Source organism: Camellia sinensis, chromosome 10 (assembly GCF_055761805.1).
Source record: "Camellia sinensis isolate YWXY chromosome 10, ASM5576180v1, whole genome shotgun sequence".
NCBI lineage: Eukaryota > Viridiplantae > Streptophyta > Magnoliopsida > Ericales > Theaceae > Camellia > Camellia sinensis.
In genome coordinates, this window is record NC_138970.1 from 174,454,161 (window position 1) to 174,480,322 (window position 26,162).

A 26,162-nucleotide genomic window follows, 5' to 3' on the forward strand; every position below is an offset into this window, starting at 1 on the left:
AATTTAAGTAATTTTTTTACTTTTTTAGATGCACTTTATTTAGATGTATCTAAATAGTAAAATATTTGTAAAAAAATATTTTAAAAAATTAATAAATACACAAAAATACGAAAATGTACTAAATTTTCATATTTTTGGTGTTTAATATATTTTTTAGAGATTTTTTTCACAAATATTATACTTTTTAAGTATATTTATGTTAGGTGTGTCTAAAAATTAAAAAAAAAATTGCTTAAAATATTAAAAAATTCATTAAAAATATTAAAATACGAAAAATAAAAAAGTAAAATTTTCTAAAAATTATTTTTTAAAAACTAGAATCAAACAAACTTAAACTAAATAGATCATTATTACTTAAGACGGGATTTATAGGTCAATTTTTCTAAAAAGAAACTTGGTAATATTATGTGGATATTAAATCATATTTATCTAATTTTTTTTAACGAATAATCTCTTTATATGTAACTAAAAAAGTAGTGTTATGGTTAATTAAAGTGCCCACAAATCTCAACTAGAACGTCCAATCCAAACTAATTATTTTGAGAGTAATGATTCATCTCCCCTTTTCTCCCACCCCCTTTGACCCCCTCTTTCTCTCATTGGTTACCTTTTCTTTTTCTTTTTCTTTTTCTTTTTTTTCTTACTCCTCCAATCACCCCCTGTCACATGGCAAAGGGGGGGTGAGGGGGTGACCACCAAAAGGGGGTCCCAAGTATTATTCTTATTTTGAGACGATGCAAATTTTAAAAATCAACATGCAAACCTCCCCCCTCAAATTTTTTTTTTTTTTTTTTTGCAATTTAAAAAAGAAAAACGACAATTCACAACTCATAAAGGAATAAGGATAGGTATACATAACTCATTCACAAAAATATTTCAAAAAAAACAAATATTATGATGCCGTTTGGTAACACTACATTTTTAGTTTTCTGTTTATATTTACAAAAATTTTAAAAACTCAAATAAAAACTTGTTTGGTAAAATTTTTGATTTATAAATCAGTGGTCTCAGTTTATAAATTTGGTCAAAAAATGTGTTTCCATTTTGAGTTTTCAGTTTTTTTTTTTTTTTACCACCCAATACTAGCCACCACCCGCCACCATTTGCCACCACCGTCTTCCGCCACCACCACCTACCACTACCACTCATCACTCACCCGCTACCACCTACCCACCTGCCACCACCCACCTGCCATCCACTCGCCACCACCACCCACCCCCACCCCTCACTCCCCACCACCACTTGCCACCACCACTCACTACCTACCTGCCACCACAACCACCTACCACCCGCCACTACCACCCACCGGTCACCACCCACTTGCCACTCACTCGCCGCCACCACTACCACCACCCACCACCTACCTGCCATCCACCCGCCACCACCCACCACCCGCCACTACCATCCACTGCCCACCACCACCACCCGCCACCTACTTGCCACCACCACTCACCACCCACCTGCCACCACTAGCCACCTGCCACCCACTCGCCACCCACCACTACCACCCACTCGCCACCCACCTGCCACTACCACTCGCCACCCACCACCACCTACCACCCGCCACCGTCACCCACCCACCCACTACCACCACCCGCCACCACTCACTACCACCCGCCAACCACCTGCCACCACCACCCACCACCTGCCACCACCACCACCCACTCGCTACCACCCACTACCACCTGCCATCCACCACCCACCTGCCAGCACCACCCGCCACCACCACCCACTCGCTACCACTCGCCACCGTCACCCACCTACCCACCACCACCACCACCCGCCACCTGCCACCACCACCACCACCCGCCACCTGCCACCACCACCACCTACTCGCTACCACCTACCACCCGTCGCCGTCACCCACCCACCCACCATCACCACCCACCCACTACCACCAGCTACCCACCACCCACCGTCTTCCGCTGCCACTTGCCACCACTTGCCATTTCTCACTCTTTTTTATATTTTTAAATTTTTTTAAACATTTTGTAAATTACTAAACGGGTTTGTAGTTTATGTTTTTCTAAAAATAAACAAAAAATAAACAAAAACCAGTTTATAAAATTTTTATGAATGTAAACTGAAAACGTAAACGTTACCAAACACACCCTACGTGACTCAAATTTATTTTATATTAATTCTTACAATACATGAATTAAATTTGGATTATACAATAAATTTTGGTATATTTTTTGTACACCATTTCTGCAAAATAGTGAATAGTATTCAAAGGCTTAAAAAATTTATTTGATACTTCAAAGTTTTAGTTCCTCACTATTATATAGGTTTTTTTTTTCCCTCTCAACTAGCACTAATATTACATACTTGGTTAGGATAAACAACAGTATTCTAAAACGGAAAATGTATGAACTCTCAAAATGTACTTATAATTTTACTCATAATAATGTAGCAGGATATGCTTCAACTTTTAATTTGTTGCACACTTATAATGGTAGGTTCAACTTTCATGCCACATCATTGTGCATGAATTTGTAAGTATAATTGTATAGATCTCTAGTATTAGTCTAAGGGTTGGGCTTCCCTTCAGTCCGATCACAGACTGGAGGGTACTGTAGGCCCATGGAGGCCGGGCCCACAAAGGGTTTCTTTTCGATAATTCGAACCGTTCAATGTGTAGAAATTGTCGAGTACTGTATGCTTGTAAAAAATCACGTTGATCGGATAACGATAGCTATCTCATCGAATCAGATTTCTATCAACCGTTTATTTTTTCACCATTCATTTTTTTTATATGCAAAACTGATTTGATCACGTAACTATCGATATCCGATCAACGTGATTTTTTATATCATATATTACTCAACGAGTTTTACACATTGAATGATTTAAATTATCCAAATGAGATTCCTAATAAGCTCTCACAGACCCAACAATACTTTCCAATCCAATCACGGATTGGAGGGAAGCTAACCCCATAGTCTAATACATTAAAATCTCCATTTCAAAACATACATAAGGTCACAATAATCATTACAATTTAAAATCAACTATTTATAATTATTACATTAATTTAAATTAAAAAATATATTAACGCCACCCTTTTACCATTCTTCATCAAGAAATTTAAAAGCAAACTTCCAAATCTCAGGCCCCATCCAGTAGAGCAAACAGTAAAAAAAAAAAAAAAATTAAACAAAAAGATAAGAAAGAACCAAAGACTACCTTCATATAAATATAAGACTTAGAAGAGAGCAATATATCCAAAGGAAAGAAAATCAACATGGGAAAGTTCCCTTATGTGGTCTCTCTCCTACCCTTTCTCTCTCTTACAGTCATCTTCCTCAGCGCCACCATAGCACCACCACAGCCCGTGGCGGCGCTTCCACTCTCCACCAATTCACGGTGGATCGTGGACGAAACAGGGCAGCGCGTGAAGCTTGCCTGTGTGAATTGGGCTGCTCATCTGGATGCCGTGGTGGCAGAGGGACTTAGTAAACAATCCATTGATTCAATCTCAAAGAAGATTGTGTCAATGGGATTCAACTGTGTTAGACTCACTTGGCCTCTTTTCTTGGCAACCAATGATTCATTGGCTAACACAACTGTTAGACACTCTTTTAGGAACCTTGGTTTGACTGAATCCATTGCTGGTTTTCAAGCCAACAACCCTTCCATCATTGATCACAGCCTTATCAGTGCTTTCCAGGTAATTTTCTTTTCTGGGAAAATTGTATATATTCACATGGTGGTATACTTGGGAAGGGAATCAATTGAGAAAGAGAGCATGAAAGATGACATTTTGTTTTGATTGTGTTATTGCTTGTTTGATCATGACCTACAATTTATGGATGAGAGTGATTTCTGGAGCATCTTCAAAATACACTTTAATGTTGCGTTTGGTTGGAGAATTTGAGGAGGGATTTGCAAAAAGAAAATTTAATATTATCTTTGGTTGAAGGATTTGAAGAGGGATTTGAAAAAGGAAATAGAAAAAGTAAGTAAAATGTGAATAAAACATATTTATGTTTCACTTAGTTGCACACACTTTTTTTCTTTTACTTTTTAAATCTCCTCCAAATCTTCTAACTAAACAAGCATAACTGTATTTTTATTAACTCTCATCTCTGATGGACTATTTACTGTCATAGTTATTTTATTAAGAGTTTTCAAGTTAGTTATATTTGGAGAGTGTTGAGAAACTCTTTTAATCAGTTTGTATGAATAAATAGATAAAATATATAGTAACGTTAGAATACATAAATAAAAAATTAATTTAGATAAAATAAAAAGTATAAGTATATTTTTTATACTTTAACTAATAAAAAATAAAGAGTACCAAGAATTGTTCCAACTGCTATCACAAAAAATGATGTGGTCCGAATTTAGAATTTGTACAGTAAGGACCATACTTAAAATAAAAGCCAACTGCATAATGTTTTATTGGAATATTTTCAACATCCTTAGCATTGATGTTAGTGAAAGGAAGGGGACCAAACCATCTATACAAATGGTTAAGAAATTTATCCCAAAAAATGACGTGGTGCGGATTTAAAATTTGTACAGTAAGGCCTGTATTTAAAATGAAATTCAACTATAGTATTCTTTTCAAGATATAACATTACAAATGTACTCTTTATGCTGTGTTTAGTTGAGGGATTTGAGGAGAGATTTGGAAAGAGAAATGAAAAAGGTAAGTGAAATGTGAAAAAAAATATACCTACATTTCACATAGTTTCACACATCTTTTCCCTTTCCCTTTCCAAATCCCTCCTCAAATCCCCCAACCAAACACAACATTAAAGTTTAAAATATAAATTGTCCATTATACTTCTGGAAATTATAAATCATTTTTTTTCAAAATTTGTCATTAATACTGTGTTTAGTTGGGGGATTTGAGGAGGGATTTGAAAAGGGAAATAGAAAAGGTAGGTGAAATGAGAATAAAATATGCCTAAATTTCACATAGTTTCACACACCTTTTCTCTTTCCCTTTCCAAATCTCTTCCCAAATCCTCTAACCAAACACAGCATAACAGAGTAAAATAATGAAATTCGTGACTATTTGCTTATACAACAATAAAATTATCAAAAATGTTAATTGAAAAATATTATTGATATCACTAAAGATTATTAATTAACTTAATGATTGATTAATGAAAGGGATTATTTTTTATGTGATTTCAAAATTATACAAAGTAATTAATATTTTAGTTAAATCTTAAGAGGTGTATTTAACTTTTGGATAAATTACTCTTAATCCCCTTTATGTTTGACCATTTTTCATTTTGATCCTTCATGTTTTAAGTTTTTTCCAATTTACTCTTAAAACTAATTTTTAAAAAAAAATTAGACAAAAAATTACACATTGACAGTTAGTAGCAGAGGCATGTACGGCCTAGGGGCGTCACATGCTCCCCTTGGGTTTTGGAATTTTTTTTTTAAACATGAATAAAATATTTTAAATAAAAAATTGTATAAATATTATTTAGAGTGAAATTTCAATGACATTTTTAAAATTATGAGAATAATAATGGTTGTTTTAATTAAAAATAAAGAGATTATGATAAATCATATTATTATCTATGAAAATTTTAATATAATGATGATGTCTATTATTATTGACATGCAAACATAATTAATCTCAATGAAGATATGAAATTTATTGGATTGTTAATTACATTTGACATGTAGAGTTCATCCCCTATGTATTTCTTTACTATTGGTTGGTGATATCATATGTCAATAATGACGCGATATTACTATTATATTGAATTTTTACTCAAATTTTGTATAAAAAATTACTTTATCATAATATAATTTATTTTAAAACTTATATATATATATATATATATTGAAATCAATCGTAAAAATTTATGTAAAATATTTTTGTAAAAACTTTTAATGTTGTAATTGATAAGTGCTCCATCTGATTTAATTTCTTAGTTTCGCCACTGTTGACAGTAACATGGTATAAAAATATTTTATTATATATAACTAATACCTTTGTCATAAACTTAAATCTCAATGTAATTTTGAATGGAAACTAATTTTAGGAGCAAATTGAAAAAAAAAATTAACAGATGAAGAGTCAAAGTGAAAAAAATAAATTTAAGGGTTAAAATAAAAAAGTGGTAAAATATAAAAGGGACAAAGTGTAATTTACTCATAACTTTTTGCAATATATTTTTTTAAGGAGTGTTTGGATTGTTGAATCTATTAGGCAGTGCCGCAGTGGTGTCAAGCCTTGGGAATAACAAAGTAATGGTGATTTTGGACAATCACATAAGCAAGCCTGGTTGGTGTTGCGACAAATCGGACGGCAGTGGATTCTTTGGAGACCAGTACTTCAATCCTGACCTTTGGATCAAAGGTCTAACCGTGATGGCCTCTTTGTTTAAGGGCACCCCCTATGTTGTTGGGATAAGCTTGAGGAATGAACTTTGTGGCCGCAAAGAGAATTGGTACAGGAAATAATAATATTCTTTTATACTTAAACAAATTTTAATGATTAGAAAGAAGAAAAATAAAATCTCATAAACTTCGTGGCCGCAAAGAGAATGCCAATAATAAGAAGGTTTTTAGTTTAAGTTACTAGTAATATTTTTTGGGCAATTTATACAAATACTTTCTATAGTTTAGTATTTGTGTCACTTTAATCTCTAACTTTTTAATTGTGACATATTTGACTCTGAATTTTGAATCTTATTCCAAATAAAGACAATTGAATATATAATTAGATTTTTCAAGGGTAAAATTATCAATTTGATAAAATATAAACTAATTTGACAAAAATAAATGTCAAACAAATATTTTTTAATTTTTAAAAATTATTTCTACCTACTAAAAATAAAATTATGTAAAATTGATAAATCTTTTAGACATTTATTTATTTATTTTTACCAAATTAATTTTTATTATGTGTTTGGATGATGATCATGTAAAATTAATTTAAAAAAATTAATCATATAATTTTTATTAATTTTGCATAATTTTATCATTGGTGGATAAAAATAATTTTAAAAAAATTAAAATATTTTTTTGACATTTATTTTTGTCAAATTAGTTTATATTTTATCAAATTGACGATATTACCCTTGAAAAATCTAATAATATTTTCAATTGTCCTTATTTGGAGCAAGATTCAAAATTCAAGGTCAAATGTGTTACAATTAAAAAGTCAGGGACCAAAGTGACACAAGTCCCAAACTATAGGGACTATTAGTGTAATTAACCCATATTTTTTTTAGAAGGATAAAAACAACATAATTTTTTATATTAGTTTAGGTTCTCTAAAACTCATAGTGACAAAATTTTATAACCTTTTCTTAACTCTTTTGAAAATTTTAAAATTCAATAAATTTTAATCTAGATCTTTTTTTTTTTATTATTTATAAAATTTGTATTTTCAGAATTACTTCATCAAGATCTGTAAAATAAGATCCATGATGACTACAAAATTTTAAAAATAAAAGTAGACAAAATTTTAGTTAGTTAGTGAAATTTTGGTGACTAAGGCCTCGTTTGGGAACTGACCATTTTAGTCAAAAAGTCAAAAAGTTACTAAAAAAAATAAAAAAGCCAACAGCTCATACTAAAAAGTCAAAGATTCCATTTTTTCTTTACTTTTTGCACATCTTTTCGTAAAAAATCAAAAAATCATTCCAAATATACTAGTGTTTTTTATATCATATTTTAGCCAAAAAGTCAAAAAGTTACTAAAAAAGCATGTTCCTAAATGAGGCCTAAGTCTAGGTCAGTGAAATTTCGATGACTAAATAGATCAGTGAAATTTCGACTGGTTAGTGAAATTTCAATAACCAAGTCAGTGAGTCAGTGAAATTTCATGACTCTTTTTTTCTTCGGAATTTTATAGTACTCATGAATTTTGTTTGAAACATTTATCAATAAGATTACAAAAATATAAATTTTATAAAAAATAAGGATGTAAATTAAAAGTTATTAAATTTTCAAATTTTGAAATCACTTAAATAATGTAAAAGGTGGGATGAAGGACCTAAACTAGCAAAATAATAACACTGAGGGATTTTAACTAAGAAGGTAAATTATCTTGGACCTTTTCTACTACCTAAACTATAACGAGAATGTACTGCTAATTTTTCCTATAAAATAAATTCAAAATTTTTAGGGCCTAGCTTTGGTTCAGTCCACCATCAGACTGGACCGTGCTGTTGGGCCTGTGGGGGCCCACCACGGGTCTTGTTTTGAAAATCTGAACCGTTCAATGTGTAGAACTCATCGAGTATTATATGTCTGTGAAAAATCACGTTAACCAGATATCGATAGCTATGTGATCAAAATAGTTTTTTTTATCAACCGTTAATTTATTCACCGTCCATTTTTTTTTATACAAAACTGATTTGATCACATAGCTATCGATATTCGATCAACGTGATTTTTCACAGGCATATAGTACTCGACGAGTTCTACACATTGAACGGTTCAGATTTTCAAAACGGGACTCGTGATGGGCCCCCATGGGCCCAACAACACAGTCCAGTCCGATGGCGGACTGGACCAAAGCCAGACCCAAATTTTTAATTTTGTCAATTTAATTCCTAAACGTTTGATTTATTTTCATTGTATACTATTTGTTTATTTTTGTTAAGTAAAACTAATAAGAAGAAGAAGAAGAAGAAGATATATTAGTTATTAAATTCAGCAAAAAATAATATTTTAGACATTATGTATATATATATATTGAGTTTAATGACCAAAATATCACTTTTTAGTCGTTTTACTTAATGGAAATAGGCTGATGGTTTAGATTAAAAATAAATTAAAAAATTAGAGTTTAAATTAACAAAATTAAAACCCCATAGTTTGTTTTGTTACAATGGTCAAACTCCATTTTTGTGTGTGTGTGTGTAATTTTCTCTAATAATCATAAAGTTGTTTTAAAATATCACGTGACATTATTTATATAGTATTCTTGATAAATGAGCAATCGTAACACACACTAGGTCAACCATCCTTATTTCTCAACTACCAAATAAATTTCCCTAATAAAGATGGGATTCAAAATTGTCATATTTTCCGGCTACGTAGAGCATTACATGGATAATACTATATAATATTCTAGATTACTGAATAAATATTTTAAAAATGTTATTTGCATAACAAAATTGTACTTGTCACCCCATGAATCATTAATGTTGTTACTTAAAAAATATTTAAAATTTAAAATTTAAAATATGTAGATCGAATTAATTATGAGTATGACTCCTACTATATAAAGTTTAAATATACACAGTAGATTTAAATTTTGAATAATTTTCTAAATGTTGATGTTTGGCAGATTGTGATTTTTTTTTTCCTTCTTAAAGCCAAGTGAGGAATGGGTTGTTATTGTTTTGATTTTGTCTTTTCTGAGTTGTCTTAGGTTGATCTGGGATTTTTGAAAAGTTGATTTCGTATTGATTTCTTTGATTGTTTGTGGTATTTCATTTAAACAATAATATAATTTCCTGTATTTTACCCCAAATTAGTGTTGACTACAAGTATCATTGTCTTCTATTTGTTTAATGGTTGGGAACCCATTTCTATTGGGACTTTTAGCAAAAATGGTAGAAATCTCAGAAAATTTATCAAATTTTTTATCAAATGTCTCATATAGATATGAGACCCACACTCATGTGAGATATTTAATAGAAATTTTGATAAAATTTTTAAAATTTCTAACATTACTCGACTTTTTATAGTGTTTCCTGTTTGGCCTTAATAGTGTCAATACATTTGGATTTTGTTTGGTTTAATTTTTAGAATATAATTTCTAAATTTTTATGAAAAAAACTAATAATTAATTTAGTAAAAAAATAATAAATAAAAAAACACTCAGGATTTTTATATAATTTTATATTTTTTGAGGGGAAAAAAATATTTTTAAAAATTTAAAAAAAGGGGAATGCACCAATAAATCCTAAATTAATAACTTATACACTGTTTAGTCTTAAAAGTTTTCTTATACACTGAAAGGTCCCATTACAATGTTTCAAATATCATATTAATGTTTCGAATATTAGATTTCGAACATCAGATTAATGTTTCGAACATTAGATTCCAAACATCAGATTAATGTTTCGAACATTAGATTGATGTGCAAATGGGACTAAATGGAGTATAAGAAAACTTTTAGGACTAAATGGTTCAACTTTTCAGAAACTAGGACTTATGGGTAAATTTTCCTAAAAAATATTATTTTGGTGTTTATACTACTCGTCCAAATTAAAACGTCTATGTCAAAATGGGGCAAAATCGGAAATGAACCATATTTTAGCGGGGTATATTGTGAGAATCTTTTCTTTACGAGCAAAATGAGAAAAAACATTAGGGAGTGAAAGCGTAATTTACCCATAGATGAATAATGAGACATGAATACTTTTTAAAACCTCATTAATTTGGACTCCCAATTCATTGAACCCCCCCTAGTAAAATAGGTCCCTATCATTTTCTCTTTGAACTCCTACCTTAATACCAATTATACCCCTAATCCCAAATCCAAACCCTAACCCCACTTCCAATCACCGCCTCCGGCACCACTGTCATTGCCTCCCAACCCATATCCTATCCTTCTTCTTTTTTCTTTTTTTTTTTCTCTTCCTTTATCTCATATTCGACAAACCACCATCACACTACCTCATCTGTCTCCAAAATCGAATCAAACAACTCCAGCACTTCTATCGTTAGGCCACCGCTATGGCTTTTGTCGCTAGGCCGTGATTGTCATTGTCTCTCAACATCTCCTACCTTCCACACATTCCACTTCCTTCTTCTCTTATCTTTCTCCTTAGATCTAGGGTTCGCGGAGGTATTGGAAGAGTTTTACGACGGGGAGGGAATTTGCGATGGGAAAAAATGAAAAAAAAGAGAAGAAGATGCGGCAATGAAGGGTAGAAGAGCAGGGGAGGGAAGAAGAAGAAGAAGGGAGAGGAGGGGGATACTAGGTTGGAGTTTTGCAGATGAAGAAAAAGAAAGAAAAAGAGGTAGTGGCGGTAGTGGGTAGAGGAGAGGAGAGGAGATGAGAGGAGAAGAAGAAGAAGAAAGGAGAGGAGGCGATGGCAACTAGCTAGTTGGTGCAGGGAGTGGCGACGACAATGAACAGGGTTAACAGTGGCTGCAGAAGGTGACAAAATTAGGGTTAGGGTATGGAAAATTAGGGTTAAAAGGTTAAGAATGAGGATAGAAATTGAATTTTATCTTTAGACTACATTAGAATTAAAAAAAAAAAAAGAAAATCCAAAATAAAATGATAAATGTTATTAGCAACCCTCTTTTTTAAACATGGTCTTATTGTTCATGGGCTTGGTCCAAACTGTAAAGAATGTAGTTTACTAGTTTGGGCTGACTCTTTACTTTAATATCATATTAATATGTGTTTCTCAAGTGGTAAGAGTTTTTTTTTTTTTTTGGACTCAAGATCTTGATTTAGAGTTTTGAGCATATTGCTGTATAATTTTTCTTTTAAAAGTAGAACCGCGATACGTATGCAATTCAAATAAAGAAAAATAAAAACAAATAATAATAAATTTAATATCATAATATGTGTAAAGCTCAAGCAATAAGAATACTGATATATTAGTTTCAAGTCTCATACACTTCTCTATATAATATATATATATATATATTTGTTTTAAATAGAAAAATGAGAAACATGTGGCCTAAGGAGAAGCAAACAAATGTTTCGACACCAAGTCCAGCATTCTATTTATATATAGTAACTGATCTTTAGAAAATCTGTTAGGTACATGCAAAAAGGTGCAGAAGCAGTTCATGCAGTAAATCCTGACGTTCTTGTCATTCTCTCAGGATTGAGTTTTAATACAAATTTATCATTCCTTCTCAACCGTCCAGTGAACCTAACCTTCAAAGGAAAGCTAGTATTCGAGGTACATTCGTATGGGTTTTTTGTGTTGGAAATGGTTAATTTTTCCTCAAGTTCGGTCTATTTTTTAGGTGGGCCCCGAGTGTCGTTTTACTCGGGTCAAAGTGGTAACGCGTTCTATGCCGCGTTGTGATTCACGTGGTATATTTGGTTGCTCAAAACCATTACCGAGTGAATGGGAAATTGAAGCCAAAGTGTGCTCCTTGGAAATGGAGTTTTGGTGGAAATTCCTTAAGGTTGTAAATTGGTTTGTCCCACATTGATTTGGTGGGAGGTTTTGAAAGGGTTTATAAGGCTTAGGGTGAGATACTTGGGGTGTGCCCCAAGGGGTACCCAAGTGTTTTAGAGGGAGAGGTTATGGGCAAAATGGGCTAGACCCATTGGACCCAAAAATCACCACACGCGCGCGCGCCGCTGCAGCCGTCCGTCCGGTCGGTCGGGCGGGCTGGGCTGGGCCTGGGCGCGGGTGCGTGGTGTGTGGTTGGGTTGGGCTTCTAATCTTTTTGGGCCAAAAACATTTGAATTTAATTTTATTTTTTATTAAAATAAAATCCATAATTCAAATTAAATTGGTTTGGATTTTTTGTTCATCCAAACAAGGCCCTTCCCGGTTTCAAACAGAAATAACCTGTTTTGGAATTAGTGCACACCCAAACAGGGCCCTTCCCGGTTTCAAACAGAAATAACCTGTTTTGGAATTAGTGCACACCCAAACAGGGCCCTTCCCGTTTTACTATCTGTTTGAATTGATTCAAATCTGTTTGAATTCAAAACCCAACAGGTATGATACCTGTTCAATTCAAAACCAAGAGTTACATACCTGTTTAATTCAAAATGAAGAGCCACCTTCACATCTATAAATAGGACCACCCTCATTTGATATTTTACATTCAGAAATTTCGTATTTCACTTCTGTTTTCTATTCTTCATCTTGCTGCATTTTATTTTCAAAAGAAAGAGTGTAAACACTTAGTGTGTTCGTAAGGCAAACAATTAGTAGTGCTGCTATTGTTTGTGGAAGATCATTTCATCCTGGGAGATAGACGTCCGAATTCTGAAAGCACCGTGGAGAGGACGAATCTGTCTTAAGGACACAGTGTTAAACACTGGACTTGATCAGAAAAACAATTCGAACAAATTAAATCAAGTAAGTTATTTAATTACTTTCAGTGTTGTTTTTATTTGTTTATTTATTCAGATTTTTAATTTTGTTTTTGTAACAAAATAAAATCTGTTTTTATTTATTTATTTTTATTTCGAGTTTGATTTTTGTAATCAAACATATTCTCTCCTTTTCTCTATTTCTTTTATTCTTGTTGTTGTTTTGTACACAACAGAATTAAATCCTTTTAAATACAGTGAAGATTGTCAAACAATCTTAAGACAGACACCTTTTTGGGTATCTTCATTGTATTTGATTTTCTGTGTTTTCAAATTAATATTCTGGTTGGAAAAACAAATAGTGATTTATGCTATTTGACAGATAGTAGTAATATACTGTCTCTTTTCTTTGACAACTACTAGTAGTACGATACTGGTGTCATTAACAATTCAGAATATTATTTGGTATTACAGAAAATTCTTGTGATATTTTATTTTTCAAGTTTTAGTAACAAGGAAAATAAAATTATTTTGTTGTTATAATTATTTTCTGGTTTTAGTAACTAGAAAATTAATTTGTGTTTTAATATTTTCTGATTTTTGTAATCAGAGATTATGGCTACTACAACTGAAACTGCATCTGGCAGTGGTACTCCTATTTTACACCTACATCGGTCCCTATCCAGAACCATGTTCATGTACCAATCAATCATGGAGAAAAACCGGAAAAATTTAATGGTACCGAGTTTAAGAGATGGCAGCAGAAGATGCTGTTCTATCTTACAACTCTTAATTTGGCCCGGTTTCTCCATGAAGAGGCTCCAGCACTTAAAGAGGGTGAAAGTGATCGGCAAGTTGTTGCCGCTGTAGATGCTTGGAAACATTCAGATTTCCTGTGCAGAAACTACATCCTAAATGGCCTTGACAATATGCTGTATAATGTATACAGTCCTCTGAAAACAGCAAAAGAATTGTGGGATTCTTTGGAGAAGAAATACAAGACAGAAGATGCCGGCACGAAGAAATTTGTCGTCGGTAAATTTCTGGACTTTGTTATGGTAGACTCCCAAACGGTAATATCTCAAGTTCAAAGTTTTCAAATAATTTTGCATGATATTCATTCAGAAGGTATGTCTCTTAGCGAGTCATTCCAAGTCGCTGCTTTAGTGGAAAAGTTACCACCGGCTTGGAAAGATTTCAAAAATTATTTAAAACATAAACGCAAAGAGATGACTATGGATGAATTGATTGTAAGATTAAGAATTGAAGAAGATAACCGAAAGGCTGAAAAGAGGAATGGGAAAAATCCCATTGAGTCCAAGGCAAATGTGGTTGAACAAGTTCATAAACCACATAACAAAAAGAGAAAGTTTACTGGAGATGGTCCTAAACAAGGCGATAGTAGCAAGAAGTTCAAAGGAAAATGCTATAACTGTGGCAAAACTGGACATCGAGCTTCTGACTGCCACCGCCCTAAAAAGAATCATGGAAGTACAAGTAAGAAGACCACCAATCAGGCCAATGTAACAGAATTGGATTACATCTCTGACGGAGTGAATGACATCAACCTCTCTGCTGTGGTGTCTGAGGCTAACTTGGTTGGAAATCCCAAAGAGTGGTGGGTTGACACTGGAGCAACTCGTCACATATGTGCGGACAAGAAGATGTTCACTACCTACAATGAGGCTGCAAATGGTGAACAACTTTTCATGGGAAATTCTTCTACTTCTGCTGTGGCTGGACAAGGGAAAGTAATCTTGAAGATGACATCAGGGAAAGAACTGACCCTCAACAACGTACTACATGTACCTGACATCCGGAAGAATTTAGTTTCTGGGTCTTTGTTAAGTAAAAATGGTTTTAGGCTTGTATTTGAGTCTGATAAGTTTGTATTAACAAAGAGTGGTATGTATGTTGGTAAGGGATACATGAGTGATGGTCTCTTTAAGTTAAATGTAATGACAGTTGTACCGAAAGTTGCTATGAATAAGAATAACACATCTTTTGTTTATATTCTTGAGTCAAATTTATGGCATGGTAGATTAGGACATGTGAATTTTGATGCTTTGCGTAGATTAATTGGTTTAGATTATATACCAAAGTTTGAAATTAATCCTAATCATAAATGTGAAATTTGTGTAGAAGCAAAACTAACTAAGGCTCCATTTAAATCGGTTGAAAGAAAAACCGAACCTCTAGAATTAATTCACACTGATGTATGTGATTTAAAGTTTATTCAAACTAGAGGTGGCAAAAAGTATTTCATAACATTTATCGATGATTGCACAAGATATTGTTATATTTATTTACTTAGAAGTAAAGATGAAGCCTTAGAAATGTTTAAACTCTACAAAACAGAAGTTGAAAATCAACTTGGTAAAACCATTAAAATGGTTAGAAGTGATAGGGGTGGTGAATATGATGCACCATTAAATGAATTTTGTGCACAACATGGCATTATTCACCAAACTACAGCCCCTTATTCTCCACAGCAAAATGGAATTGCTGAAAGGAAGAATAGAACTCTAAAAGAAATGATGAATGCCATGTTACTAAGTTCAGGCTTACCACAGAACTTGTGGGGGGAAGCAATATTGTCTGCTAATTATGTTCTTAATAGAATACCCCACAAGAAAACCAAGAGCATTCCTTATGAATTGTGGAAAGGTCGACCACCTTCCTACAAATACTTAAAAGTGTGGGGGTGTTTGGCAAAAGTTGAAGTACCTGTTCCTAAAAAGACTAAAATTGGACCAAAAACAGTAGATTGTGTGTTTGTTGGTTATGCTCAGAATAGTAGTGCATATCGGTTTCTGACTTATAAATCAGATATACCTGATATAAATGTGAACACTATTATAGAGTCAAGGAATGCTGTGTTTTTTGAACATGTCTTTCCTTACAAGAAAGGACAGGAATTAAGTTCACAGAAAAGAACTTATGATTGTACACAAAGTCAAGAGACTAATGACAATCAAACACAAGAGACTAGTAATAGTCTCGACCAACAGGATTTAACTAATGATGAACCAAGACGAAGTAAAAGAGCGAGAACATCAAAATCCTTTGGTCCAGATTTTCTGACATACTTGTTAGAAAATGAACCTCAAAGCTTTAAGGCAGCAATGACAGGTCCTGAAGCACCTTTGTGGAAAGAGGCTGTTAATAATGAAATTGAATCCATTATGCAAAATCATACTTGGGAATTGGTGGATCTTCCACCAGGTTCTAAACCTCTTGGATATAAATGGATATTCAAGAGAAAAATGAAAGCAGATGGTTCAATTGACAAGTATAAAGCAAGACTTGTTGTTAAAGGTTACAGACAAAAGGAAGGTCTGGATTATTTTGACACATATTCCCCTGTGACAAGAATAACATCCATTCGCATGCTTATTGCTATAGCAGCGTTGTTTAATTTAGAAATACATCAAATGGATGTTAAGACAGCTTTCTTAAACGGTGATCTAAATGAAGAGATCTATATGGAACAACCCGAAGGGTTTGTAGTATCAGGGCAAGAAAAGAAAGTTTGTCGACTTGTAAAATCCCTTTATGGATTAAAACAAGCACCTAAGCAATGGCATGAAAAATTTGATCATGCAATGCTTACTAATGGGTTTAAGATAAACGAATGTGACAAATGCGTCTATGTTAAAAACACTGACCAAGGATATGTCATAGTTTGTCTTTATGTGGATGACATGCTTATCATTGGAAGCAGTCAGAACATGATCAAATCAACTAAGCAGATGCTTAACAAAAGATTTGATATGAAAGATATGGGGGTCGCAGATGTTATATTAGGAATGAAAATTACTAAAACATCTGACGGATATGCATTATCTCAATCTCATTATATTGAGAAAATTCTTGATAAATTTATCAAGGATGATTTGAATTTAGCTAGAACACCTGTAGACATCAGTCTTTATTTATCGAAAAATAAAGGTGATGCAGTGTCTCAGTTAAAATACTCCCAAATCATTGGAAGCCTAATGTACCTAATGAATTGTACTCGTCCTGATATAGCTTATGCTATAAGTAAATTGAGTAGGTACACTAGTAACCCTGGAGAAGACCATTGGAAAGCGATTATTCGTGTTCTTAGATATCTAAGATTTACTCGTGATCATGGTTTGAACTTTACTCGATATCCAGCAGTACTCGAAGGTTATTGTGATGCCAATTGGATATCGGATACTAAAGATTCAAAATCCACTAGTGGATATGTCTTTACTCTAGGAGGCGCTGCTGTTTCTTGGAAGTCCACGAAACAAACGTGCATCGCACGATCCACAATGGAATCCGAGTTCATTGCTTTAGACAAAGCAGGTGAAGAAGCAGAATGGCTTCGTCACTTCTTAGAAGACATTCCAATGTGGCCAAAACCTGTGCCAGCTATTTGCATTCATTGTGATAGTCAATCTGCAATAGGCAGGGCACAGAATCACATGTATAACGGTAAGTCACGACATATTCGTCGTCGACATAATACCGTAAGGCAATTGTTGTCAAACGGAATAATCTCAATAGATTATATAAAATCTAAAGAGAATATTGCGGATCCGTTAACAAAAGGTTTGACAAAAGAGCTAGTGTATAGTTCATCGAAGGGGATGGGATTAAAGCCTATTACATAAGAGTCGTCATAATGGTAACCCTACTTATATGACTGGAGATCCCAAGAACTAAGTTCAAAGGGACAACTAAGTTATGTATGGCTCGCCAGAAATCACTAAGGGATTAAAATTCCTACCCATTCCTATGGTGAGAGTGATATCTGCAACATATGTTGTCTGCAGGGGTATAAGGATAAGCTTTGCTTTTAATGATTACTTATATCTTGATTAAGACATAAAATCAAGACGAGTATAAAGAGATACTCACAATAAGAATCACCTATATGTGTGTTGAACTGGGGCCGGTTCTATGAGAATACAAAGGCTAAATTCTCTAGAAACACTTATGAAAACCAGGCGCGTTCAAGGCCAAAATGAACACAACAGTGAGAACCACGATGTGTTAGAAGATATTTTGTGTGAAATCTATTGTCTTGGCTTACACAAACGGCTGAACAATTCAAGGCATCGCGTCCATTGGTTAGCCAGTAAGTCCGATAGGTTATCACTAGGGAAGGTTCAAAGCCGAAAACTACCTATCCTGATGCAAGATATTTTCGACTTATGCTCTTTCGTTAAGTCTGCATATTGTTGCATTTCCGTTGTCATCAAATTCCATTCATGTGGGGGATTGTTGGAAATGGTTAATTTTTCCTCAAGTTCGGTCTATTTTTTAGGTGGGCCCCGAGTGTCAATTTACTCGGGTCAAAGTGGTAACGCGTTCTATGCCGCGTTGTGATTCACGTGGTATATTTGGTTGCTCAAAACCATTACCGAGTGAATGGGAAATTGAAGCCAAAGTGTGCTCCATGGAAATGGAGTTTTGGTGGAAATTCCTTAAGGTTGTAAATTGGCTTGTCCCACATTGATTTGGTGGGAGGTTTTGAAAGGGTTTATAAGGCTTAGGGTGAGATACTTGGGGTGTGCCCCAAGGGGTACCCAAGTGTTTTAAAGGGAGAGGTTATGGGCAAAATGGGCTAGACCCATTGGACCCAAAAATCACCACACGCGCGCGCCGCCGCCGCCGTCCGTCCGGTCGGGCGGGCTGGGCTGGGCCTGGGCTTGGGCGCGGGTGCGTGGTGTGTGGTTGGGTTGGGCTTCTAATCTTTTTGGGCCAAAAACATTTGAATTTAATTTTATTTTTTATTAAAATAAAATCCATAATTCAAATTAAATTGGTTTGGATTATTTGTTCATCCAAACAGGGCCCTTCCCGGTTTCAAACAGAAATAAACTGTTTTGGAATTAATGCACACCCAAACAGGGCCCTTCCCGTTTTACTATCTGTTTGAATTAATTCAAATCTGTTTGAATTCAAAATCCAACAGGTATGATACCTGTTCAATTCAAAACCAAGAGTTACATACCTGTTTATTTCAAATCCAAGAGCCACCTTCACATCTATAAATAGGACCACCCTCATTTGGATTTTGTAACTCTAATTTTCGTCCTTCATAATTCTGCAAACTTCCTCTTCATTTTGCTGCATTATTTACTTGTCAGAAAGAGTGTAAACACTTAGTGTGTTCGTAAGGCAAACAATTTGTAGTGCTGCTATTGTTTGTAGTAGATCATTTTATCCTGGGAGATAGACGTCCAAATTCTGAAAGCACCGTGGAGAGGACGAATCTGTCTTAAGGAGACAGTGTTAAACACTGGACTTGATCAGAAAAAATAATTCAAAGAAATTAAATCAAGTAAGTTATTTAATTACTTTCAGTGTTGTTTTTATTTGTTTATTTATTCAGATTTTAATTTTGTTTTTGTAACAAAATAAAATCTGTTTTGTTTTTATTTATTTATTTTTATTTCGAGTTTGATTTTTGTAATCAAACATATTCTCTCCTTTTCTTTATTTCTTTATATTCTGGTTGTTGTTTTGTACACAACAGAATTAAATCATTTTAAATACAGTGAAGATTGTCCTACAATCTTAAGACAGAATCCTTTTTGGGTATCTTCATTGTATTTAATTTTCTGTGTTTTCAAATTAATATTCTGGTTGGAAAAACAAATAGTGTTTTATGCTATTTGACAGATAGTAGTAATATACTGTCTCTTTTCTTTGACAACTACTAGTAGTACGATACTGGTGTCATTAACAATTCAGAATATTATTTGGTATTACAGAAAATTCTTGTGATATTTTATTTTTCAAGTTTTAGTAACAAGGAAAATAAAATTATTTTGTTGTTATAATTATTTTCTGGTTTTAGTAACTAGAAAATTAATTTGTGTTTTAATATTTTCTGATTTTTGTAATCAGAGATTATGGCTACTACAACTGAAACTGCATCTGGCAGTGGTACTCCTATTGTTACACCTACATCGGTCCCTATCCAGAACCATGTTCATGTACCAATCAATCATGGAGAAAAACCGGAAAAATTTAATGGTACCGAGTTTAAGAGATGGCAGCAGAAGATGCTGTTCTATCTTACAACTCTTAATTTGGCCCGGTTTCTCCATGAAGAGGCTCCAGCACTTAAAGAGGGTGAAAGTGATCGGCAAGTTGTTGCCGCTGTAGATGCTTGGAAACATTCAGATTTCCTGTGCAGAAACTACATCCTAAATGGCCTTGACAATATGCTGTATAATGTATACAGTCCTCTGAAAACAGCAAAAGAATTGTGGGATTCTTTGGAGAAGAAATACAAGACAGAAGATGCCGGCACGAAGAAATTTGTCGTCGGTAAATTTCTGGACTTTGTTATGGTAGACTCCCAAACGGTAATATCTCAAGTTCAAAGTTTTCAAATAATTTTGCATGATATTCATTCAGAAGGTATGTCTCTTAGCGAGTCATTCCAAGTTGCAGCTTTAGTGGAAAAGTTACCACCGGCTTGGAAAGATTTCAAAAATTATTTAAAACATAAACGCAAAGAGATGACTATGGATGAATTGATTGTAAGGTTAAGAATTGAAGAAGATAACCGAAAGGCTGAAAAGAGGAATGGGAAAAATCCCATTGAGTCCAAGGCAAATGTGGTTGAACAAGTTTATAAACCACATAACAAAAAGAGAAAGTTTACTGGAGATGGTCCTAAACAAGGCGATAGTAGCAAGAAGTTCAAAGGAAAATGCTATAACTGTGGCAAAACTGGACATCGAGCTTCTGACTGCCGCCGCCCTAAAAAAAAATCATGGAAGTACAAGTAAGAAGACCGCCAATCAGGCCAATGTAACAGAATTGGATTACATCTCTGACGGAGTGAATGACATCAACCTTTCTGCTGTGGTGTCTGAGGCTAACTTGGTTGGAAATCCCAAAGAGTGGTGGGTTGACACTGGAGCAACTCGTCACATATGTGCGGACAAGAAGATGTTCACTACCTACAATGAGGCAGCAAATGGTGAACAACTTTTCATGGGAAATTCTTCTACTTCTGCTGTGGCTGGACAAGGGAAAGTAATCTTGAAGATGACATCAGGGAAAGAACTGACCCTCAACAACGTACTACATGTACCTGACATCCGGAAGAATTTAGTTTCTGGGTCTTTGTTAAGTAAAAATGGTTTTAGGCTTGTTTTTGAGTCTGATAAGTTTGTATTAACAAAGAGTGGTATGTATGTTGGTAAGGGATACATGAGTGATGGTCTCTTTAAGTTAAATGTAATGACAGTTGTACCGAAAGTTGCTATGAATAAGAATAACACATCTTTTGTTTATATTCTTGAGTCAAATTTATGGCATGGTAGATTAGGACATGTGAATTTTGATGCTTTGCGTAGATTAATTGGTTTAGATTATATACCAAAGTTTGAAATTAATCCTAATCATAAATGTGAAATTTGTGTAGAAGCGAAACTAACTAAGGCTCCATTTAAATCGATTGAAAGAAAAACCGAACCTCTAGAATTAATTCACACTGATGTATGTGATTTAAAGTTTATTCAAACTAGAGGTGGCAAAAAGTATTTCATAACATTTATCGATGATTGCACAAGATATTGTTATGTTTATTTACTTAGAAGTAAAGATGAAGCCTTAGAAATGTTTAAACTCTACAAAACAGAAGTTGAAAATCAACTTGGTAAAACCATTAAAATGGTTAGAAGTGATAGGGGTGGTGAATATGATGCACCATTAAATGAATTTTGTGCACAACATGGCATTATTCACCAAACTACAGCCCCTTATTCTCCACAGCAAAATGGAATTGCTGAAAGGAAGAATAGAACCCTAAAAGAAATGATGAATGCCATGTTACTAAGTTCAGGCTTACCACAGAACTTGTGGGGGGAAGCAATATTATCTGCTAATTATGTTCTTAATAGAATACCCCACAAGAAAACCAAAAGCATTCCTTATGAATTGTGGAAAGGTCGACCACCTTCCTACAAATACTTAAAAGTGTGGGGGTGTTTGGCAAAAGTTGAAGTACCTGTTCCTAAAAAGACTAAGATAGGACCAAAAACAGTAGATTGTGTGTTTATTGGTTATGCTCAGAATAGTAGTGCATATCGGTTTCTGACTTATAAATCAGATATACCTGATATAAATGTGAACACTATTATAGAGTCAAGGAATGCTGTGTTTTTTGAACATGTCTTTCCTTACAAGAAAGGACAGGAATTAAGTTCACAGAAAAGAACTTATGATTGTACACAAAGTCAAGAGACTAATGACAATCAAACACAAGAGACTAGTAATAGTCTCGACCAACTGGATTTAACTAATGATGAACCAAGACGAAGTAAAAGAGCGAGAACATCAAAATCCTTTGGTCCAGATTTTCTGACATACTTGTTAGAAAATGAACCTCAAAGCTTTAAGGCAGCAATGACAGGTCCTGAAGCACCTTTGTGGAAAGAGGCTGTTAATAATGAAATTGAATCCATTATGCAAAATCATACTTGGGAATTGGTGGATCTTCCACCAGGTTCTAAACCTCTTGGATATAAATGGATATTCAAGAGAAAAATGAAAGCAGATGGTTCAATTGACAAGTATAAAGCAAGACTTGTTGTTAAAGGTTACAGACAAAAGGAAGGTCTGGATTATTTTGACACATATTCCCCTGTGACAAGAATAACATCCATTCGCATGCTTATTGCTATAGCAGCGTTGTTTAATTTAGAAATACATCAAATGGATGTTAAGACAGCTTTCTTAAACGGTGATCATGGTTTGAACTTTACTCGATATCCAGCAGTACTCGAAGGTTATTGTGATGCCAATTGGATATCGGATACTAAAGATTCAAAATCCACTAGTGGATATGTCTTTACTCTAGGAGGCGCTGCTGTTTCTTGGAAGTCCACGAAACAAACATGCATCGCACGATCCACAATGGAATCCGAGTTCATTGCTTTAGACAAAGCAGGTGAAGAAGCAGAATGGCTTCGTCACTTCTTAGAAGACATTCCAATGTGGCCAAAACCTGTGCCAGCTATTTGCATTCATTGTGATAGTCAATCTGCAATAGGCAGGGCACAGAATCATATGTATAATGGTAAGTCACGACATATTCGTCGTCGACATAATACCATAAGGCAATTGTTGTCAAACGGAATAATCTCAATAGATTATATAAAATCTAAAGAGAATATTGCGGATCCGTTAACAAAAGGTTTGACAAAAGAGCTAGTGTATAGTTCATCAAAGGGGATGGGATTAAAGCCTATTACATAAGAGTCGTCATAATGGTAACCCTACTTATATGACTGGAGATCCCAAGAACTAAGTTCAAAGGGACAACTAAGTTATGTATGGCTCGCCAGAAATCACCAAGGGATTAAAATTCCTACCCATTCCTATGGTGAGAGTGATATCTGCAACATATGTTGTCTGCAGGGGTATAAGGATAAGCTTTGCTTTTAATGATTACTTATATCTTGATTAAGGCATAAAATCAAGACGAGTATAAAGAGATACTCACAATAAGAATCACCTATATGAGTGTTGAACTGGGGCCGGTTCTATGAGAATACAAAGGCTAAATTCTCTAGAAACACTTATGAAAACCAGGCGCGTTCAAGGCCAAAATGAACACAACAGTGAGAACCACGATGTGTTAGAAGATATTTTGTGTGAAATCTATTGTCTTGGCTTACACAAACGGCTGAACAATTCAAGGCATCGCGTCCATTGGTTAGCCAGTAAGTCCGATAGGTTATCACTAGGGAAGGTTCAAAGCCGAAAACTACCTATCCTGATGCAAGATATTTTCGACTTATGCTCTTTCGTTAAGTCTGCATATTGTTGCATTTCCGTTGTCATCAAATTCCATTCATGTGGGGGATTGTTGGAAATGGTTATTTTTTCCTCAAGTTCGGTCTATTTTTTAGGTGGGCCCCGAGTGTCAATTTACTCGGGTCAAAGTGGTAACGCGTTCTATGCCACGTTGTGATTCACGTGGTATATTTGGTTGCTCAAAACCATTACCGAGTGAATGGGAAATTGAAGCCAAAGTGTGCTCCTTGGAAATGGAGTTTTGGTGGAAATTCCTTAAGGTTGTAAATTGGCTTGTCCCACATTGATTTGGTGGGAGGTTTTGAAAGGGTTTATAAGGCTTAGGGTGAGATACTTGGGGTGTGCCCCAAGGGGTACCCAAGTGTTTTAGAGGGAGAGGTTATGGGCAAAATGGGCTAGACCCATTGGACCCAAAAATCACCACACACGCGCGCGCGCGCCGCCGCCGCCGTCCGTCCGGTCGGTCGGGCTGGGCTGGGCCTGGGCGCGGGTGCGTGGTGTGTGGTTGGGTTGGGCTTCTAATCTTTTTGGGCCAAAAACATTTGAATTTAATTTTATTTTTTATTAAAATAAAATCCATAATTCAAATTAAATTGGTTTGGATTTTTTGTTCACCCAAACAGGGCCCTTCCCGGTTTCAAACAGAAATAACCTGTTTTGGAATTAGTGCACACCCAAACAGGGCCCTTCCCGTTTTACTATCTGTTTGAATTGATTCAAATCTGTTTGAATTCAAAACCCAACAGGTATGATACCTGTTCAATTCAAAACCAAGAGTTACATACCTGTTTAATTCAAAATGAAGAGCCACCTTCACATCTATAAATAGGACCACCCTCATTTGATATTTTACATTCAGAAATTTCGTATTTCACTTCTGTTTTCTATTCTTCATCTTGCTGCATTTTATTTTCAAAAGAAAGAGTGTAAACACTTAGTGTGTTCGTAAGGCAAACAATTAGTAGTGCTGCTATTGTTTGTGGAAGATCATTTCATCCTGGGAGATAGACGTCCGAATTCTGAAAGCACCGTGGAGAGGACGAATCTGTCTTAAGGACACAGTGTTAAACACTGGACTTGATCAGAAAAATAATTCGAAGAAATTAAATCAAGTAAGTTATTTAATTACTTTCAGTGTTGTTTTTATTTGTTTATTTATTCAGATTTTAATTTTGTTTTTGTAACAAAATAAAATCTGTTTTGGTTTTTATTTATTTATTTATTATTTCGAGTTTGATTTTTGTAATCAAACATATTCTCTCCTTTTCGCTATTTCTTTTATTCTTGTTGTTGTTTTGTACACAACAGAATTAAATCCTTTTAAATACGGTGAAGATTGTCCTACATTATTAATAAAAAAAAAAAAAAGAAGGAGAGAGGAGAGAGAAAAATAATTTTGAAAAAATAATTTGTTAACCAAACATGTTTTTTTGATTTTTTGATCCAAATATTAATTTAAAAATTAAACCAAATACTACCTTCAATTTAGGACATAACGGTCCATATAAATTGCTATTAATAGTATTTTTTAGATGAAAAAAGAAGAAGGTAACATGCATACTAACGTATTAACTTTATATAATAATATATATAATGCCACTTTTTACATTTTTTTCTTTATGATTATTTATATGTATTTATGTATGCATTTGCAGATAATTAATGTGTTTATGTTGTAGATTTTCATGCATGTGTTTTCCAACTTTCTTTGCAAATATTTGTTAATAAGAATATGAATATTTACACCAATAATATTATAATCAATCTATTTATTTATTATATATTTTTTATTACTTCATAGATCACTACCATATTGGTAAAAATTATTAAGGGTTGTTTGGTAAATATGTTGGGCTAAAAAATCACAAAATGACAGAAAAAAAAGTGAAAAAATCATAAAAAGACAAAAAAAAATAAAATAAAAATCTACTATTCCGAAGCTAAAAGGCCAAAAAATTCAATCAAGAGGGATTGTTTGGGATGACCTAAATAAGTGTACTTTTTGTCTTTTTATGAAAAGATGTGCAGAAAAATAGAGAGGTGATGTGATGAAAAAAAGATAAAAATATGAATTATTTTTAAGTTGCCAAACTTGACCTAAATACCAAACGAACAAAAAAGTCACAAGTTAAAAAAATTAAAAAAATTAACTAAAAAAATCATTGGCAAAGCGTTAGTATTTCATTAATATTACCGTAGCGTGCACATGTGGTGCTTCTATCCAATGATGGTGCACTGAAAGAGCATAATGGATCTAATCTTGTCTTTAGTTGAGCAACCAAATACAATATTTGAGTTTTTTATTTTTTATATTCTGTTGTCTTTGGTGATTTTTTTTTTAATTTTATATTTTAATCAAATTTTATTTATTTATTATTTT

At 34.0% G+C, this 26,162-nt stretch overlaps 1 protein-coding gene across 1 annotated transcript; it reads left to right on the forward strand.

Moving 5' to 3' along the window:
* The first annotated feature begins 3,244 nt into the window (after nucleotides 1-3,244).
* Nucleotides 3,245-25,461, forward strand: LOC145800886 (glycosyl hydrolase 5 family protein-like). The gene is made up of 6 exons (XM_082890639.1): nucleotides 3,245-3,670; nucleotides 6,158-6,161; nucleotides 6,197-6,425; nucleotides 10,669-10,686; nucleotides 11,723-11,900; nucleotides 25,438-25,461. Exons 1-6 carry the CDS (start codon nucleotides 3,245-3,247, stop codon nucleotides 25,459-25,461), a joined length of 879 nt encoding a protein of 292 aa, XP_082746765.1.
* Nucleotides 25,462-26,162: the final 701 nt, after the last annotated feature.